General features: G+C 28.5%; 1 protein-coding gene across 3 annotated transcripts; it reads right to left on the reverse strand.

Annotated features, from left to right (window-relative positions):
* Window positions 1-47: 47 nt before the first annotated feature.
* LOC123269088 lies at window positions 48-21,376 on the reverse strand. 3 transcript variants are annotated; one of them, XM_044734614.1, is made up of 7 exons: window positions 21,179-21,376; window positions 21,001-21,067; window positions 5,432-6,120; window positions 2,649-2,904; window positions 1,195-1,272; window positions 797-934; window positions 48-720 (listed from the first exon to the last, which is right to left on the reverse strand). In XM_044734614.1, exons 3-7 carry the CDS (start codon window positions 5,462-5,464, stop codon window positions 470-472), a joined length of 756 nt encoding a protein of 251 aa, XP_044590549.1. In that variant the 5' UTR covers window positions 5,465-6,120; window positions 21,001-21,067; window positions 21,179-21,376; the 3' UTR covers window positions 48-469. The 3 variants fall into 3 exon arrangements, with proteins under 3 accessions (XP_044590549.1, XP_044590548.1, XP_044590547.1); XM_044734613.1 differs by lacking the exon at window positions 21,001-21,067; XM_044734612.1 differs by lacking the exons at window positions 21,001-21,067; window positions 21,179-21,376 and adding an exon at window positions 6,540-6,802.
* Window positions 21,377-21,442: the final 66 nt, after the last annotated feature.

Consider the following 21,442-nt stretch of genomic DNA (forward strand, 5'->3'; position numbering starts at 1 on the left):
TATTTTAAAATATTATTACACATTAAAAACGTGTAACGAATCATTGAAAAAAATTGCGCAAAACTTTCCATAATATTTCAATTACACATTGATATTTCATACTCCTTTGTAACATCGGAAATTTTAATGTATATATGTTATTAATTATTAATTATTATGAATGTTATATCACATTGTTGTAAGTTTTAATTATATTCAATCAATTAATAATTATAACTACACAATTGTTTCATTTTCTCACTCTTACATATAAATAATTGAATGATCTTCATTGAAGAAGAAATAAAACTTATTATTATTATTAGATTTTTTTAACTATATACATTGTCTTTTTATGAAAGATTTCAACAGGTACAATTGAGAAGTCGCCAATATTATAAGAAAATAGGAAATGAATATTTTCGAGCACGTAATTTTCTTCTTATTTTTTAAAATAATTATTTATTACATTTGTTTTTTCTTATCCTGATCAACGTCCGATAATAGTTGGCTCATCGGCCATCGCAATTTCTTCAGTTGGCGCTTTATCGCGTTTTCTTTTCTTAGAAAACAGTATAAAAGCACATCCGGCAAGAAGATTACCCATGCAGACGAACCACGCCAGGACTAGAGAGAAACCATAGTGCACTGATGACCCTTTTGGAAATCCCATCACTGTATTTTTGCTGCCGTACTCCATTGACGAGAGAACCACTTGAATAACAACCATCACGCAGGCGCCTTTAATATTTATGTGTTGTCTAATTAAAATTAATTTTAATAGGATTGATGTGATTATGAATTATAAATAAATTACCACTAATAAAATGTATTCCACCAGCTAATCTTTTGAACATATATCGAGGGTTTCGGAAGGTGTAAATTGAAAATGAAAATCCCATGAGCATAATTATCATACTGATGATAGCAAATGAGACTTGAGTTCTTGCGTAACCTGAAACAATGGGTAAAAAAATTAAAAATATAAATTTATAATTTTAAATTATCATTTTAAGATGAGTTTGATATTGGTGATAATAAATTTGTTAAACTGCTAAAATATTCTGAAATCTTTTAAACTTTATTAAATGTTTTAAATTAAAACTTTTCTGGAATATTTTAGACAGTTTCAGAACTTTTGTAATTGATATAACTTTACAAATTTGTTTTGTTAAAATACAAACTTTAATTACATGTAATGAAGGGATTACTTACTGAGAACGGTAGCATCAAAGTCAAAATCAGACATGATATTTTCTTCTGTTGGAAACATTTCCTGACGCTTACATTCTTCTGTAAAAAAGTAAATTATTTAAAGTTAATTTCACTTTAGAAGAAATATTTTATTTTTAAAAATATTAAATAATTATGCAAACAGAAAGAACACTTAAATTTTGTAAAAGATTTTCATTAATGATTTTCAAATTTGATGTGAGAAAAATATGGTATATCGAGATATACAACAAGCTCAGAGATTGTAAAAATGAAGTTTTAAATTAAATAAATGATTATTTGAGAGGATAATTAATTATTATGATATACATTTATTTTATAATTATCTAATTTTCTGAAAGAAATACTAAAAAAATTTTTGTAATCTTAAAATGTATATTGAGACTAATGTATTTGTAGAGTCCTAAAGTCCATATTCAAAACTATAATTATTCCATTATTTCCTTCGGAAAGATTTATGATTCAATTAAAGCATTTTCAATATTTCTGTCGTCAATAATCGATTAATTTGGCTCCCTGCCTGTATTAATCCGCAAAAATTACCCATGTCAAAATTTTTCAGCAAAAATTTCTCATACAAAAATATCTCAAGTAAAATATCTTAAGACAACCAAAAATAAATTAATCTGACGAAAATTAATCATCATTTACGAAAATGCTTATATATCTTCAACAATAAAATAGCCTTTTGATCATGGTTTTGTGTGTGTGTGAGAAAATATTGCTAGGATAAAATATTGCATAAGAAATTTTTGCTGAGAAATTTTGTCGTAGGTAATTAATTATTGCATGAAAAATAAAAGACGGTCACCGATTAATTTATGTTAAATTTAAATTTAAATTAAGTAATATTTTCAATTTTTGAGAAAACTAAAAAAAATTATTATTACGCTTCAATCAAATTTTGATAGTTTGCAATTTTTAACAGAGGTTGGTGAAGAAATAATTTCTAAAGATTGTTAGATCAACGTCAGCTCATTTGTTGATGTATTTGCACTCATTTTTGTCATTTAATTTTTTCAAAAAACTAATCTTATACGAACATCTTTTTTTGTGCAACCATCAAAGTAATTTTAAAGTTGTGCAAAAAATAAAAAATAAAAACTATGATGATCGCCAATGTGAACAACATTAAATAAAATAATGCATTGAATCAATTATTTAACATAAATATTTCTAATTGATTGATCAACATAAAATCTTGTTTAATTAGTTAAGATTCCAATACATGATCAAATCGATAAAATTTACTAAACTGAAAAATAAAAAAGATTTATCGAATAAACACGCGAGTAAATTGACTATAAAATTCTACTTTATAGCCAATATCGCTCCCATATATCGTGTATATATTTGTTCCACACGAATTCTCCAATTCATTAAAAATATGAAAAAGTACTAATAGTGTTAGAAAATAAAATAATAAACTAACTCACGATAAAATTTTAACTCCCCGGTATTGTTCTGTTGAACTGGCTCGTAACCTGAAATACAGTCTCTCCAAAGTCCTTGATTCCTGTAAACTAATGTTCTGCCATTTTTGTCAGCATTCCTGAGGAGTAAGCCCTTTGGCTGACTAATGGGTGACTCAACCGAGTACCAGTGATCCGTACAAATAGCGACAGCCCACACACACGCTGCTAATCCGATGAGAATAGTGCACCCTAAGAGAACTCTCCTCTCGAATATCACCTATAGAACATTGTCACGTACAATATACACAATACAAATACAGTCACTCTTACAAAAAGTATCCTTGTTAACTAATAGACAAACATACAAAAATAAATATCTACACAATTATACATTTTGTATATATTTTCACCGAAAATATTATATGTTTTGTAAAAATGAGCAATTTTTTTTTTTTTTAGTGAATTGTCTAATTTCATTTTACAAAATCCTTCATTTATGCAAAAATACAGTGACTTAAAATTTTATTTTTGACTAAAAATCAATTCGACTTGTGTTATATTTACAATATTTTTGTTTAGGTTTACCAAATAATATGTATTCAGACTGTTACTATTGGAAAATTTCAAAGAACCACCTTCTCAAAAAAGTGGAGGTAGACAATTTACTAATCAGAACGTCGAAATGTCATTTATATCCATTATGCACCGAGAGAAAAAATTTCTTTTGAAAAAAATCAGCAATGTTGTAAAAAGATTTTAAGTCGATTTTAAGTCGACTTTCTACAGGAAAAAAAATTTTGTTTCCAATCTATGAACTGATATGTTTACTGGGGTGCTTTTTTTTCAACTATTTTTTTTTTTTTAGTTCCATCGTGAAATTTTGTTGCAAGTACCCAAAAAAAAATATCCTGAAAGTTTAGGCCCTTAATATTAATATTAAGACCTCGACCCAGGCGTTTAAAGATTTCCCCTTAAAAAAACAGAAATTTTGATTTTTTTATGTTTAAATTTCTATAGCTCAGTGGCATTTCACAGCATTGCTTCGACCGTGAACGGGTTTTTTTCAAAATTGAATGCTCTACAAAAGTGTTTATAGCGACCAAGCCGTAACTTTAACCGGCGAGGTAGTACAGGCCTCTAAACTTAATTTTTCCATGAAATTCGCGTTTTTTCGCATTTATCTCGTGAATGACAAGAGCTACAGAAAAAATTTGAATGACAAACTTGTAGAACATTCAATTTTCTACAAAAAAGGTTTTAAGCATGAAGTCGCTAAAATCAAAATTTTCAGAGATATTTAATGATGAATTTTTAGTAATTTCAAATGTTTATCGAAAATTGCATCAAATTATAAAAAATATCTTTTAAAAATATCATTAAATATCTCTGAAAATTTTGATTTTAGCGACTTGATGCTCAAGACTTTTTTTTGTAGGAAATTGAATGCTCTTCAAGTTTGTCATTCACATTTTTTCTGTAGCTCTTGTTATTCACGAGATAAATGCGAAAAAACGCGAATTTCATGGAAAAATCAAGTTTAGAGGTACTGTACTACCTCGCCTGTACTACCTCGCCGGTTCGAGTTACGGCTTGGCCGCAATGGAAACTTTTGTAGAGCATTCAATGTCTTCGAAAGGTTCTGGGTTCGAATCCCAGTCCGAGCTATCTAATAATTTTTTCTCGCATATTCTATAAACTCACATTAAGATGATCCTCTCCACATTCCTTTCTCAATCCTTTCCTACCAATATCCTGTTACGTGAATGTGGAACGCTTCACGTAATAATTACCGTAACTCCTATTCTTTCCCGCTTCACAGCATTATTTATATTTGTAAAAATATGTCGGCTATTACGCAGCCATCACGTAATAGCTGAAAAAAATCCGTCCACGATCGAAGCAATGCTGTGAAATGCCACTGAGCTATAGAAATTTAAACATAAAAAAATCAAAATTTCTGTTTTTTTAAGGGGAAATCTTTAAACGCCTGGGTCGAGGTCTTAATATTAATATTAAGGGCCTAAACTTTTAGGGTATTTTTTTTGGGTACTTGCAACAAAATTTCACGATGGGACTGAAAAAAAAAAAGCACCCTAATGTTTACTGTATGTAAAATAAAAATCATATTTATATAAGCATGATGCATATAAGTGACTTTAAAAAAATGTTCATATTCGAAACATTTATCGATCAATAAATTCATTTAATTTAAAAAAAATATCTTTTTAACTAGGACAAAAATTTCGAAACATATGATTTTCTTGATTACAGATTGTTTACCTTGAATCAAGTTAATTTTTCGATCAGGATATGTTTACAGCAAAAATAAATATGAAATAAACATATGTGAAGATATATATTTTTTTATATGTTTGCTTATTTGTTAACATACATATTTTTTCCACCGGGACAAATATACGTGCAAACAAATATTGGTACTTGAATATTACATGAATTCATGAAGCAATAAAAGTACTACATTCGTTCAATATCTTTTATAAATGTAAGACTCTAGTAACTGTTATATGTTATATGTTAGATAGGTACATCGATAAGCTGTGCATCTTGAACTTGATTGATGCAAAATATTCTAGTAAAGTTTCAGTGTCGATAAGAATACTAAAGTAGCATATGCAGAAAAATTTACATTGTCAATACACTGAAGCTTGCACACTTGCATAAGCTCCGGAGATAAGTCACGAGTGATAAAAGTGCTCAAGGGAAATCGAATCACACAACAGGGAACACTGAAGTGTTATAAGAGTAAAGAAAGTAAGAGGGTAAAGGAGTAAGAGGTCGCTCACCTGGTTGTACAAAGCTTTCATGCGACTTGCCATTCTTCCTTTTGCATCAAAATCAATAAACTACCTTGTGGTATTTTTTCAACTTTTTTTTGTCAAGACAAATTAATTAAATAAAATACTGCTTTATTCTCTCACTACATCCGAATTATATTACAAATTGTTACACGGAAGTTGTGATGTTTCAATACACTCAACTTGGCGGTTATCCACTTTTATTCGAATCATTTATGATGACTTGTGTTGTTGATAATACTACATGTAATTAATCATACACGCCTAGAGTTAAGTTATTACCAGTACATTATTTAATTTTAAATGAAAATAATAATTAAAAAGTTTTATTTTTTGTTATAATTTATAATTATTAATACTTTGATATGATAATTATGTCTTATGTCTGTGGACTTTTTAAAAAATATATGTACAAGTAAAATTACATTTTTACTGTTTTTAATACTTATTTATAATTTTAAAAGTTTTAAAAATATTGTTTAAAAAATGTGTGACAGTTGAATCGTTGTCTCGTTAAGTTATAAAAGTAAAACTAGTTTTTCTTTGATCTTGTCTCGTTGGACTAAAATAAATTTAAACGGTGTACTATCAATGTGTTGACATTTAGACGGTCTACAATACTAACGCGTGACTGTATAGTGACTGTGGGCTTCATTCCATCGTACATTTAGAAAAATCTGAAACAAAGAACAACAACAACAATTAAATGCAATTGATAATTTTTTATTTGCTTGATACAGTTTAATAATTAATTATTACTATACTAATTAAGTAATATTTTGGTAATTATTTGGAAGTCAGAACCACAATATTTCAACTTATAAAAATAATATTTAGGATTTTTTTTAACAATCCCCTTTTTCTTCTCAAGGCTCTTAAAATATGAAATAATTCAAAAAAAAATTTTTTAATATCAACTTTTCATTAAGAAAATTTTTTGAAAAAAATAAAAAAATAAGCATTTTTGATATTTTTTTTCAATTGTTTGATTTACTTACGGAGAATAGTAAAAAGTGAACCAGAAATCATTCATTCAAATAATTTCCACCCCAAAACATTTTAATTAAATAAATAGAAATGTTTTTCTTGAACTTACATGATTTATAAATGTTAGCAAGAACTTATAAAACAAAGTGTCAAATTGAGTCAGTAATACGATAGTGAAATGAAAACCGGATGTAAAATGTCAAAACAAAGTTTGAGTAACAAAAAATAACAAAATAAAATACATTATTCACATGAATCACGGGGAAAATTCGTCTAATTCTTCAGCATGTTTTTTGTTGGATTGATTTAATTAACTTGCTGAGCCAATTATTTACTACACCATTCTGGCTGTACACCAAACAACTGACGAGTTACAAACGCAGCTCGCTTTTTTAATACCACATTATTGTCTTTGTCCTCACCCTAATTTATAGATATACTTGTTCATTGTTTCGTCCGTCTATTATGTATGCTTGATAATATATTTCGACAAATAAATCAGATTGAAATAATTCCTGGAATCTGTACTGGGAACAAAATCTTTAGCACTATGGATGTAAAATGTATAATGGGATGCATGGCATAACTCATTAAATTATTCCTCGTAATCGGATTGAATCTGCTACTATTGAAAATTCTGGGGACTAAGCCCTGGCTTGCAACTGTGCCAGAGTTGGGCATTTTTGATCTGTTTTACTTAAACAATTGCCAGAATTTATAATTTCTGAGGGGTGACGGGCCATTTGAGTTCAACAATAAATTTACTGTCTTCCTCCTGATTTATTATTCTGTTAATTAATAATAGCAATAAAAAACCGGGAAATATTTTACGGGTTTTAATTGCTACTTTCATTAACATCTTTATTTAATAACAGAAAGTAGTTTGCATTAATGCACAATTTTTTTTTTTTATATTTTCTTTATACTCAATTAATATTATTCAAAAAATTTGCATTCATTTTTTTTTCCTATGAATATGTATTTGATTAAATTTTTTTTTCGATAATCTATTTTTTTTATTTAATAGTAAATGAAAAAAATCTATACAACATAAAAAAAAAATTTATTTGATATTTAAAATTAAGTATAAAACATTTTAAAACTGTTTTTAAATAATAGAGAAAATATCCATAATGACTTTTTATTTTAAATAAAAAAGTTGAGAATTAAATAAGAATGTTAATATTAATCATAATTCTGTTGAAATTTATATTAATTACAATATATTTATAGAACAAACTGGTACTAACTAATAAAAAATTTATTTCTATGTAATATTGTAGATAATTATTAAAAAGTAAAATCAAGCTTGCTTTGAAAACTTCCACGTACTTTTAAAGAAGATAATTCAAATTATTTCATTAAGAAAATATAAATTATTATTAAATTTGAATTTCAATAATAAATTATAAAGTTTTAAAACGTGCTCAAAGTTAATTAAATTCTAAAACTCTTACTAAAAATTGTGACTATTTATATTTTCATTGATAGAGCCAACAATGTGAAACTGTAATTTTTTAAGATCTAATTTCCACGTAAGAAAATCGGAAATGTAAAAACTCAGGAAGTTGTAATCTTCAGCCTGATTTTTGATGATTAAGTTTTAATAAATTTCGACATTCGAAGGTTTTGAGAAATTTAAAAGTAATTTAAAATTTCTTGAAAATTTTATTTTTACTAAAATTAGTTGTGCCATTCTAGAGTTAATGACGGAAGAAAGGTTTTTCCAAATTATTTTTAATTTAATTTCAGTATTTTTATCTTTCAATTTTTTCCAACAAAGTCAAACACGTATTCGAAGATTTTTCTTATATATTGATTGTTTTAATTAATTAATGTATTTTTTACTAGTGTAGCCTTGAAAGTTTTTTTTTTCTACACTTCAGTAATTACCACACAATTTTTTATTTTCCTATAAAACTTAGAGGGGCCTACATTTAAGCACCTTTAGTCACGTTTTGTACATTATTAGATCAACTGAAAAAAAAAAAAGTAAAATATACATTTACTCATAATACAAAAGTTTTAAATACACTCCCTGTTATTTCGATGATAGAAGAAGAAATTTTAATCTAAAGAAACTCAGTTAGATGTGAGGAAGATTAATTTCACTTTTTACTAAAATTGATGATAATTGATTATGACATCAAAAGATATAAAACTTATACTGAGTCGAAGAAGTGAAAAACAAACCAATTTTAAAAGTGTTTCTCGACAGACGTACTAAAAACCAAGTGAAGATTTCATCAGTCTTAATGTCCTTTTACCGAATATAGTTCAATTACTTTATTGAAAAGTTATAGAACAAACAAGTTATACAAGTAGAATTTTTCTTTACTTTGAAGATTTCAAATTGCCACCATCCACCATTTTTCAGTTACTCAATCGATTACGCTCATCTTAAAACTTCATCTAAGAGTAATTACATTAAAAAAGCGACCGAATTTTTATTGCGATTTAATTAGACTAGTAATGGTAATAATTTTGAATTTGACTAAAAAAATTGTTTTACCAAAAATATATATTCAATTTCAGTTGAAAGCTGATCAAGTGCAAATTTTAATAATCTTGAGTGGCTGTCAAGCGGGAAGTATGAATAGCTGGAGGTATTCTAAACTTTTGAATATATCACGTAAAGAGTTTGGAACCTTATGTATACTGTGTAGTATAGGATAAAAAAGAAACAAAAAGAATAAAGAGAAAAAAGCCTTTTCAATGGAAATTTATAGATAGTGAGAGAAAATCCGGACAGTGAAAACGGAAACTCGAACCTAGGTCCTCCGATTACACATCGAGAATTTTCTGTTCGGTAAAGCTTCCCTCCCTGTAATCTAACGAGATTTTTTTCTACTTTTATTTATATACATTAAGCTATACTGTCCGACCTACCATAAACTATTTTGACATTTAAATGATGTAGTAAGGGAGTCAATAAAAAATTCAACCTACAATATTTATAAAAAATAATAAATTTTTTATTTATTTTTAGTAGAACTAATAAAAACTATCTTAATTTTAGAACATTTTGAGTTTTCAAAGCAGAAAGTTGAAATTTACCCAACAAAATGTTTACTGAAATTCGAATAAATAAATTTTAGTTTATTGATAATAATCTTTGTCATGACAAAGTATAAATAGTTAAGAGAGCCATCCGTATCGTTATATTGGCAATAGCGTATTGTTGTAACAGCTATTTGAATGATAATAAAAACAATACTTTCCTGCCAGACTGAAAGTAGTTATTAATAAAACAACCCAATGCTAATTTAACGATGATATATTCTATTGTAGTCACAATTCACTCTTATATTATTCAGACAGCGGAACTCTAAATAATTGTTGATATAAATATGATCATCAAAATATTTACTGGATTATTTTATTGGGTAAATTGGCGTTAAGAGATTTTCTTCAGATAGAATTTTTAATAAAATGAATGTATTATTTATTTTAATAATTCATTATAATTTTAATAAAATCAATTAAAACAAAAAAGAAAAATATTCATATGTAGAAAACTTTAGAAATGTTTCCATTATTTTTATTTGCCATAAGCAATTTGTTTTATAAATTATGAAAATTTTCCAATTACTGTTAAATTTAATAATAAAAAAAAAATTTTTTTTACGAAATTTTTCTTTTCAAATTATTCTACAAGTAAACTTTGAAGAAAGAATCATATAATTGTTTAACAAAAATTCAATCATATATATTGATTTTACTATTTTTGAGGCCAAAATTGGAAAGTGAAGTCGTGATTATAAAAAATTACCGGAAATTTTTACCCTGACTAATACATACCACACTGAAATTCATTTTTTCAGTATTACCCCATCATTAAAAATCTTCCAGCCTACTTAACCATTAAAAAAACCAAAACATTTTAATTAGACAATACTGCTTAATGATCCTCAACCAGACAGCTCGTTGACAGTATGATAATTAGTCCGAGCAGGTTAAAAGAAACTTATTTAAAAATAGTTTAAAAATAAATCACTTCAACAATTTAATACCGACATACTTTACTTATATTAACTCACATTTCACAGCTTTTTATATATTATATTACGAACTTGAATATTTAGACAATCAAAAAAAAAACTTATTTTCTTGAAATACGATAAAGTAAATATAGAAATGTCTTGTCATGTGATTAAGATAAATAGTCCTACTCAAATCACTTATAGTATCAGTATCAGTGATCACTATCGTTATTGAAATGTCCATTAATGTTTATTTATTATTTATTGATCTTCAAGGGTGAATTGCAGATTTTCAGGCTAGTGATTTTTTATTTTAGTTGCATTAATCACCATAAAGTAGAAATTTGATAGCTTTTTAATGGATAATCAGTTTATAACCTTTCGATAGTCCATTGCAATCTTCATAATTAAGAGCGTTAAAAAAAATATTGTTTCCGGCGTAATTACTTGATAAAATAAGTTTTTTTTAGTTAATTTTAGTATTATTGAAAAGGTCGTGACCTAAATTTGTACTGTTTCAAGGTTACATGTGGTTTTTAGCTATATTTTATTTATCATGATAAATTTTTGGAGTAGTTATAAATAGATTCGAATAGTCGATAGTCTATGGAACATTTAAAAAGTTGAAAATAAAAAATATTTTTTGACGCATTTTTTGATGCATTGACGCCAAATTTTTTTACTGTGTAGTTTGTCGTTCTATAAGTTTGCTCCGTGACATTTTCCAATGAATTATTGGTAATTGATCCTATCACAACAATTTAATTTTTTTGATTTTTTTACAAAAAGTACCCATTTTAATATTGTAATTCAAAATATTTATAAAATATTTATTTAAAATATATTGTAATTAAAATTATCGAAAAATCATTAAGCCAAAGTTTTGATTATTCATAATTCGTAATTTTCGGTAATCACATAATGACTACAGGTTGCTAATTTAAATAATGTAATGAGAATAATTTAAATTCTTGCCACTGTTGATTTAATACATAATATTCTATTATATATTACGTTAAATTAAAACACTAAAATTCATTATTTCAAACACAAAAGCGTTAATAAACATGTCGAGTATAATTTGAATTTTCAATATTTAACTAAACATATTTTCTCCTAAAACTCTACAATGCTTACGGCGTTTCATTTCGTCGCGACGATCAGTCTTGCCATTAAATTTTATGACAGGAGAAATTTAAAAAAGCTCGAAGACTATCCGTTTTGTTCGCATCTCTTTCTTTCTCGACAGTCTCTCGAGGAATAAATAATAAAATAGAAATGGTTTGTTAAAATTTCAGCCGGTGGCAAGTGGCAATAAACCACCAGTTCAAGTCGATATTCCTCTGGTGGTTGTACCATAACTATTACTATATGTAGAATGTGAAGGAGGAGGCGGTAGAGAAAGAGTATGGAGAGAAAACGAATGCGATACGAGCAACCGAAATAAAAAGAGATGAAACTATAAACGTTAACCTACACGTCTATCCGTTCCTTTTGAATCTAAGTTTAGTTCGTCTAGTCCAATCTAGTCTCGTCATATTTTCCCACATGTAGAGAAACGTATAACGTTCCTTTTTTATTGCTCTCATATCCCTTAAATCATATTTTTTTCTTTCATTTTATTTCCTCAAAAGTATCCGATAAATTTTCGTTTATTTTAACCCATTGTATTCAGGAATACAAAATTTAAAACTGCTGAATTTGCTTCCGTAAATTTTTGTGCTTCCATTTTATAATAAAATTTTGATTGTCATGTTGACTACAGCAGTTTTTTTTATCAATCTATTAACTTCTTTATTATTTGACTCCGTTTTTATTAGCATTGAAATTTATTCCCCGTGTAATTAATCATGAGTTTTTACTTTCATTAATTCCAATTGATTGACGTCACAAACTGAATCTCCAAGACAGAACTTGCAGTGGCTGTTTTTTTTTATGTGATTATAAAAAGATACATCGACAAAAACAATGTTGTTATTTTCCCCACCAGAGATAAACAAGAAGGCATGAGGTTTATTAACGCAATACCCAAAAATTATATCGAGCCTCAATACATCGTTTTACCGAGCAGCTTGTATTTTCCTACGTAGAACTGAATCTTAGGCTTGTGGAAGTTGACGCTTAGTTATTTTTGTAACAGATTTTTTTTAAGCTCTTTCTCACTTTCACTATCATATATGCTGTATATATATTTATATATACATTAACAAGTAGACACTCTGACGCTTAAAATAATTTTTTATTCATTTTTCTCTTTATTTACTATTTAATCGCGTGCGACAAAGACTAATATTTATAAAATTTCTATTTTAACCGAGCATTAATTTAAATAAAGAAAACGAAAATGATTGACCCTTAAAATTAGTCCTTAAACTTCTTGCTGTTTTGAGTCTAAAAGGTCACGAATATGTTTTTGAGATTTACAGGTTAATGTTGTTTCTAAGTGAAGAAACATTTCTGCACATTTCAACGTGATGCGTTATGTGCTCAGTTTTACCTCTGAAAATTTGAAATTCTGGTTTGTATTTTACTATTATAGTTTTCAAACTAATTTATTTCGAAGTATGTGATGATAAATAATATAATTGGAAAATTGTTTAGGGCAATCCATTTAAAACATGTCTGTTAGTCATCGCGTCATCAGTCATCACACGCAATGAATGCCTCAATTTTTTAACTTCCCGCTAAGAAAATTGAAAATGTTCAAAAATCGGGAAGTTATTGGTTTTAACCCGTTTTTCGAAAACCGAGTTTTCAACGGATGTTGACGTTTTGAGGTCCTAGGAAGCCTCCCCGAATGTTTCCGCGATGATGCCCGTACGTGTGTGTGTGTGTGTGTGTGTGTGTGTGTGTGTGTGTGTGTGTGTGTGTGTGTGTGTGTGTGTGTGTGTGTGTGTGTGTGTGTGTGTGTGTGTAAGTATGTAAACCTCTTATAACTTTTGAACGGTTGAACCGATTTCATCGCGGTTGATGCCATTCGAAAGGGCTTGGCCAAACTTAGATTTTGAATACAATTTCGACTGATTCAGACCGATGGATTTCGAAAAATCTGAAAAAAATTTTTTCAAAAGTGGTTTTTTTGGAATAACTTTTAAACGGCTTTATCAATCAACTTCAAAAACTAATCAGCTCTTAACATCAAAAAACCACGTCGATTGCTGCTAATCCGGTCAAAATCGGTTGATTCGTTCGAGAGATATCGTGCAGGAAAAAAAACCCAAAAAAGTGTTTTTTCGGAATTACTCCAAAATTTATAGTTTGACCAATTGAAACTTAGAAATTCTTTATGAGGCTTAAAAAACTGCGTAGAATTCCGCCAACCGCGTACAAATTGGTTCATTCATTCAAAAGTTATTGCGGTTTAAAAATTCAAAAAATAGTGTTCTATGAAACTTTTATCAGACTTTTGAGCTGAAAGAGCTCAAAAGCATAGAAAAGGTATCTTTTAGAGCTTGGAGAGCTCAAAACAACACATAGATTGTATTTTAAAGCTCGAAGAGCTCAAAAACTTCGTAGGTGCAATTTTAAGCGCTCAGGTATTAACGGAATTAGCGGGAAGTTGCAGGGATGGCCTTTAGGGTCAACCGTTTTCCTAATTTTTGTTGTACGATTTCCTATCAATCTTTTTAATAGATACTACTAATTTTTTATAGGCAAAATTTTTATTATTTAGAAAGTAATTAACGAAATTCAGTGCATTTGTAGAGTTTTCCATATTTCAGGTTTTGCTCTCCTTGATCCATATAATCTATAAGGCAATTGATAAATCGTTAAAATATATAATATTAAAATATCAAAGACAAATGACAATACAATAATTTAATAACTTTATCCTAGTATCCTGATCAAGACCATCAGGATAGAAAAATGACAAAATTTTTCAGGTGAATCATATACCATCCATAGAATAACAGTCAATATTTTCCACTTTTTGATTTAGTAAAATATTAAAATCTAATGATTCTGGTTTTTAATTATATGAAAAAATTTGAAAATAAATAACAGTTTAAAAAATAAAATATACAGTTAAATTGCAAAGCAAACTAAAAAGTAGAAAATAATTTTGAATGATTATTAATAAGTTATTATTTATATTAAGTTAAAATTATTTTCTACTTTCTAGTTTAGATCGTAATGAACCGTATTTTTTTCTTTTAAACTATTATTTATTTCTTAAGTTGTTCAGATGTAGCTTGATAAATATTAGTTTCCATATAAAATAAAAAAAAAATTATTTTAGATCAAAAATGCGATTGAGATAGCAAGGCATGTGTTCTACCAGATCTGTACTTAAATCAGTAAGTAATAATGTGCTGTAGTAAACACTTTAATTAGAGTGAAACACTTTCTGTCTAGTCTTGCAAAGAGTGCTGGTTTCAAAAAAAGAAGGTATGATATTTTTGTGTTCCAAAATCGGGTAATTATTATGTAAGGATAAATAAGAAGACAGACACCTGCAGATAATATTTACAAATGGAGGTGTGAAAAAAACCGCGAAGAGAATGTCTTGTCTTTAAGATTTATAGCTCATCGTCCTTCCCCACTCAAGATACGTTCTGAATAATAAGTTGAAATCGTTATTCTGAAGTATACTAAAGGCGTAGGGACAAGTACATTTGAGAGGCATTAATATAAGGAAAATGTTCTCTTGCAGAAGAAAGTGCTACCACAACGAATTTAGATACCTGATGATTTCTTTCGAAGATTTTTGATAAATTTGAACATACGGTGATAAAATTTGTTCGAGGTTATGTAAAAATTGGATTTCTATTAACTTTTCGTTACTCGCACTATAGAGGGATTCGTCGCCCAACACTACTTAACCTAATAGAGTTGGTGTGAGTACGAGTGAGACACTAGAGAAAGCGCGAGTAACGGAAGGTTAATTAAACTTAAATAAGAATGCAAAATTATTGATAGAAAAGGTCTAAAGATTCTTCGGTTCCAAAAAAATTATTGCTAGTAATGGATATTTCTATAACTTTTGAATGTGATGAACAACAAAATTAAAATTTTTTGAACCTTGAAAATTTTTATTGTAAATTTTGATAAAGATCCCCTAAAAGGTAAATAAAAATTCGTTATAAAATAATCAAATGTTGGCATAGATATCAACTGCTTCAAAAATTTACAATATAGAACTACAGACCAACAAACATTACTCAATCTTGAATTTTATCCGCAATGCTGTTTAACACTTACATAAATTTATTGTATAAACTCGAGTTCACAGATTGGAAAAACTCTATTTAAATAAATTAATCTCTTTATTAGAATGATAAATGCAATTTGATGAGATTGCATATCATCATGGCAGTTGATCAACAGTAAAACGTATTCTACTTCCATCCACGATTGAAGCCGGATATTAACTTTACTGTCAATCACTGGGTACCAATTTGAAGTAGACGATCGAAAGTCAATTTTTTTATTCGTTTGAAAATTTTTTCTTGAAATATAAATCCTTTTTTTTTCTTTAATTTATTTAATCGTCAAAACTTATTAATTCTCAAATTTTTACCGACTTAATGTTATATTTATTAAGTGAAGGAAGCGAGTCTGTAACATTTGAAGGAAATTTCACTTTTCGCGGTAGACTCTAAAAAAAAACATTCACATTTCAAATGGTTAGTTTACTATAAATATCAGGGCAAATCAAATTTTTGTATGCACGGAGAAAAAAGTATTGCTATTATAGCGATCCAGTGGATCGTGAACGAAGTATCGTGATTAGCTCAAAACAGTATTGTCATATTCACCATACGAATACAGTTATGCTCGAAACAGTGAATACTGGATACCACGCTCAACTGTATAATGAATATCTCAAAACGTTTTCTTATTACAGCGAAACGGATCGTGATTATCACTATCCACGACGCGTTCAGCGCCACCACACATAACCAAGTCTGAAACTTACGAGTTTAATTATTTACAATTTTGGTGATGAAATAGCGATAATTGCACCAATTTATATTAACAGCGATATGGACAATTGGGTTGTTGATAAATTACTCGAGTGGAATCTTGAAAAACTCGTGTCGTTTTTTGAAGGTCTAGTAAAAAAATAAATCTTCCTATTTTAACTGTGTTAATGCTGTGTCCGTGGTTATTGTATATAATTCTACTGCGTTGATAAAGAAAAACAATGAAAATTATATATTGTATTAAATAAATAACATTTGTGTTTTCATAAAAGGTTTTTTTAGCATAAATAATTTGATCCCATACTACTTTACGCAAAAATATGTTATTTTTTTTATAAAGTACATGGAGTCATAAAGAAGTAAAAATTCCATTAAAAAATATTATTCTTATGATAAAAATAATTGCGTATTTTTAATGAATATATCAATAATATAAATTTCTAGGCTAATATTTTTAAAAATAAAAAAAAAAGTGATATAATAGTATATTGTGTGACTAGGGATGAAACAAAACGATTTCAGACCATAGTGAAGTTGCCTGCCCGAGCGAAGCGAGGGCTGGCATCACTCGGTCTGAAATCATGTTTCATCCCGCGTCACACATTATATTTTTTATATAAGTTGCATTAAAAATGCTTGTTTCAATGTCTGTAGCCAACTAGAACTAGATAGTTTCAGACGAATAGCGAAAATACCATTTTTTGCTCGACGGGCAGAAAGCGTCAACTTTCGGCCCGCTACGCTAAACGAAAGTGCCGCTTTCTGCCTTCGTCAAGCAAAAAAATAGTATACACTCCACGGGAAGTAAATAAGAAAGCCTCAGATCACATGTTTGTCAACCTCGGCTTCGCCTCGGCCGACAATTACATGTGATCTGAGACATTTCTTACTTTACTTCCCTAGGTGTGTAATATACTATTTATTATAAAACTTATAATAAAATAGAAAGTAATAGTTTATTTTTTATCGAACATTATTCGTAAATTGAATAGTTTTCTTTTATCATTCTTATTTATGCTTAATAACAGAATTATAATATGTCAGTACAGTTAACGGTTAGAATGACAATTATAAAGGTATAAAATAAACAAACAATTGATAGGATTGAAAATAAAGCTGCAACTTCACCTCGCGGACAGAAAATCGTCATTTTCTGTCCGCCGGGAAGAAATAATTGATTCCTGCCCGGCACAGTCGCATTGGTCTGAAATTGTCTAGTTTCGGTTGGTTCAACAGGCATTGAAACTCGCATTTTAAATGCAGGTTATATGAAAAATAAATTCCAACTGCTGTCAGTCATTATTTAAACATTTTTAAACCTAACCTAATTCTTGACTGTCATATAAACTACACAAAAATTTTAAACTAATCAAGCTATACAAGGAATTAGTATTTATGTTTATAACAATAATATACGAAAAAACTAAAAAAAAAATAATCTGCAATAACATATAATTAATATTTAATCAAAAACAACTAATAATCATCTATAAACCATAGCAATATAGACATTCGATATCCGAATCCATGTGGATCGTGATAATCACGATCCACTAGATTGGACATATGCGCATCCAAAGTATAGTCATACGTGGATCGTGATCATCACTATACTGTATCGTGGTAATAGCAACACTTTTTTCTCCGTATGAGATCCATGCGATACCAAACTGATAAAAAATTAACATTATTTAAAACAAAAATTGTTGAACAAAGAATATCATTTTTTTTTAAGAGTTTAGTCGTCTTAAATAAAAAGAAAAAATTATTAAACTAATAAGTCGTTCTTGATTCAAATAAATTTTACTTGATTAAAGAATTTTTCTCCGCGATTCAAGATAATTACACACGCAAATATCGCTCTCAGAGCAATACTAGCAGTACTGCTATCTAGTAGATGGCTCTAGTAGCAATATTTTTTTCTCTGTGAATTCTTTAAAGAATTATTCTTGGTTCAAGAATTTTTCTCTTAAATCAAGTTAATTTCTTTATCAGTGCATCCATACTTAAATCCAATTAAACTAAAAGAATTGTAAGTGTCTGTCCGAGTTTTAAATTAATAATAGTTACATGTAAACAACGCTATTCTTGTTGCCGAGGCTGAAGGCTGTCGAGTATCGGGAGGCCCAAGATCTGTGACGCCCGAAGTCTTACCCCCCCCCCCTTGACAAAACGCGCCCTCACTCGACGAGGGTTGAGAGGACTACGAGAGAGATTGTTAGGGGCATTCCGACGCCACCCTTCATGAGGACCTCACGCGATATGGGTCCTAGTACAACGTTACCCAGTCATCGTCATCCCTTCATTATATTGGCTTTCATTAGCTGTCTCATTCCGTAATCATTGCTGGGTTACTAATACTTGTAGCTGTATAAATAAATATGAGTGGTATATAAAATATATACATCGAATCTTACATACATATTAAAAATTTATTGAAAGCAAATAATAACTTTGAAAAAATATGGAGATCGAAATTAAGCCGGGAATCGAATCTTGATCTCCGTGATCACATGTCAGAAGCTTTACTACTTAATAAGCTACCGAACCCTTCACCACGAATAATTTTCTTGTTTCAACAATTTTTCTCTTAAATTAAGTTAATTTTTTTACTAGTGTAGTGTTATTGTTTGTCGATATTGTTATTTTTGCATTGACTACGTTATTACTACGTTATTTTTTAACCTAGTTCATAAGTATTCTGAGTATACCTACAGTAACCTTATGTTTAAAACTTTAAATAACACCTGTGCAGTGATAAAAATATTTATACAGTCTAATTATCAATGTTGTTACCTAAGCTTCAGTTATGTTTTTTTAAGTGACCCTGTTACTAACTTACGCCGGCGGGTCACTACATAAATAAATAAATAAATTATTAAAATTTTATCATCCCAAATTAAAATGAGCATTTAAACCGTATTCTCCTTTAAACCAAAACCTTTTCATGCTTTTTTATTGTTATTATTATTATTATTGTAATTGGCTCTTTGAAAGTCGTATAAGAGGTATAAAAAGCTTACCTTTAAGCTAGAAAGTATATAATATAACAGTTTTCAATTGGTGAAAAGTCAGTAATGAAATTCATCAGAAAGTTATGATATTGCAACTGACATTTATTTTCTTAATATTCTTTCAACAGACATCAAATACATAAGTTTGGCGTTTAAAATATCTTCCGACATTTTCACACAGATTTAATCATAATAAGTTTCGGAATATTCTCAGCTATAACATTTTATAGTCAAAAGTGTATATTAAAACTTCTCATACATTAAATTTAATTCTAACGTTTAATTTTTATTACGCAACTTGATAGTTTATAATTTTGACACGCGAATTAAATTCGTTCCTTGGATTAGATTAATATAGTATTATTTATATTTATATTTTTGTAAGAAAACAGTCTTATGCTATTCAGTAATGACGCAGAGATAGGTGCCAAAAAATAAAGTCTCGAGATTATGGGTATAATTTCTTAGATGTAGATTTATACTAAAACACTGCGTCTTCTCATCATGACACAGGTGGCCTGTATAAAGTTCGTACCACGTGTTAACACTCACAAAATGTCTTTCATCTAAATATTTAACGTATCCATTTAATAAATATTCAAAATGAAGGATAAATTATTTATTCTTCGCGATCTATATAATTCATTGACGATAAAAATAACTTATCAATTTGAGATCGAATGTTAAATAATTCAAATGTAATTCTAAGAAGAAGTAGTCAGTAATAGAAACTCAGAGAAAGTATTTTAATCTTTAAATTAATCGAATTTATTTAATCATATTGATTTAACTTTAAATCGAAAAAAAAAATAATTAAAAAGGGTAAATAACATCATTGTGATTTTTTATTTAATTTATACTGACCTCGGACTAATTGTTTGCAATGTCTTACAATCTGTTTTTGTTCAAAGATATAAATACACAATGGCGATGAGAATAATCTTCTTACGTATTTTTTTTATTCGATCATCAATTGCTAAAATATCAACAAAATAAAAAAATATCTGAAATCAATTCTCAATCAAAATATTTTAATCAAATTTTTTTTTTTTTTCAATTACTTGATTATAAAAATTTGATCGACATGAAATTTAATACGAATGCTGTCACTGTCTTTTGAGTGTGTCAATGCTCAAAGCATTGAAAACATATCACCAAATAATTTGGCACGCAGTAACCCCATTAACCAGCCACGACAATTTATACTCTTGGCTACTATTTGTCTCGACTCCCCCGATTACGCATTGTCGCGACAGCAGAATCGAAGTCTTCAAATAAATACGTAACACTATTTGAATTATTGCATTTGCTTTTTTTTATCAAACAACAACTAATTTTTTTTTTTCGTATTCATTGATTAAGAAAATTATTAACGAAAGATATATATCTTTATTTACTTTTTAATCGAATTTGTTTATTTCTTGGCTGACTACTTTGTGCTAATTCTACTTAAAGTTTATCTATTCTATCTTTGTCATTTTCGTTAATCATTTGCAGTCACTTGAGCTTGTACTTAACAACTTATAGTGCAGAAGATCAACAAGTATCTAGAGTGTCACGCAGTCGCTTTTAAGCTTTGGATACATATATACGTATATACAAAAAAATAATATACAGCAAAAATAGTTTATGATTAAAATTTTCACCTCTATCGGTTTTTTTGCTTCGTTAAAGTAACTGGCATGAGTAGCTCCATGTACATTTTTTATAAAGCTATTATTATAAAAATAAAAATATTAAAAATTATTTACTCCATGACCGCGAATAAATTTAGCATTTAAAAGACTGGATACAAAAGACAAAATAATATAAATCAATGTCTACCTTTTAATTTATCCGTTTCTATTTTGAAACACTTTAACCGAAAAAAAATTTTTTTTTTTTAAATGAACAAAAAAAGTGGTAAAACTAAGAAAGCGTTAGTTCTTATAAACACACCGAAGCTAATAGTACAGGTCAACGATCCAACGCTCACTGACCGAGAGAAGTTGAGACTAGACTGCGAGCCGCAACGACCAGAGGGTAGTACATACTAAGCTTTGCGGCGCTGACGCCGAGCTCTCGTCTCATTTTATTTCTACATCCATT

The sequence above is a fragment of the Cotesia glomerata genome, linkage group LG7 (genome assembly GCF_020080835.1).
Source record: "Cotesia glomerata isolate CgM1 linkage group LG7, MPM_Cglom_v2.3, whole genome shotgun sequence".
Lineage (NCBI taxonomy): Eukaryota > Metazoa > Arthropoda > Insecta > Hymenoptera > Braconidae > Cotesia > Cotesia glomerata.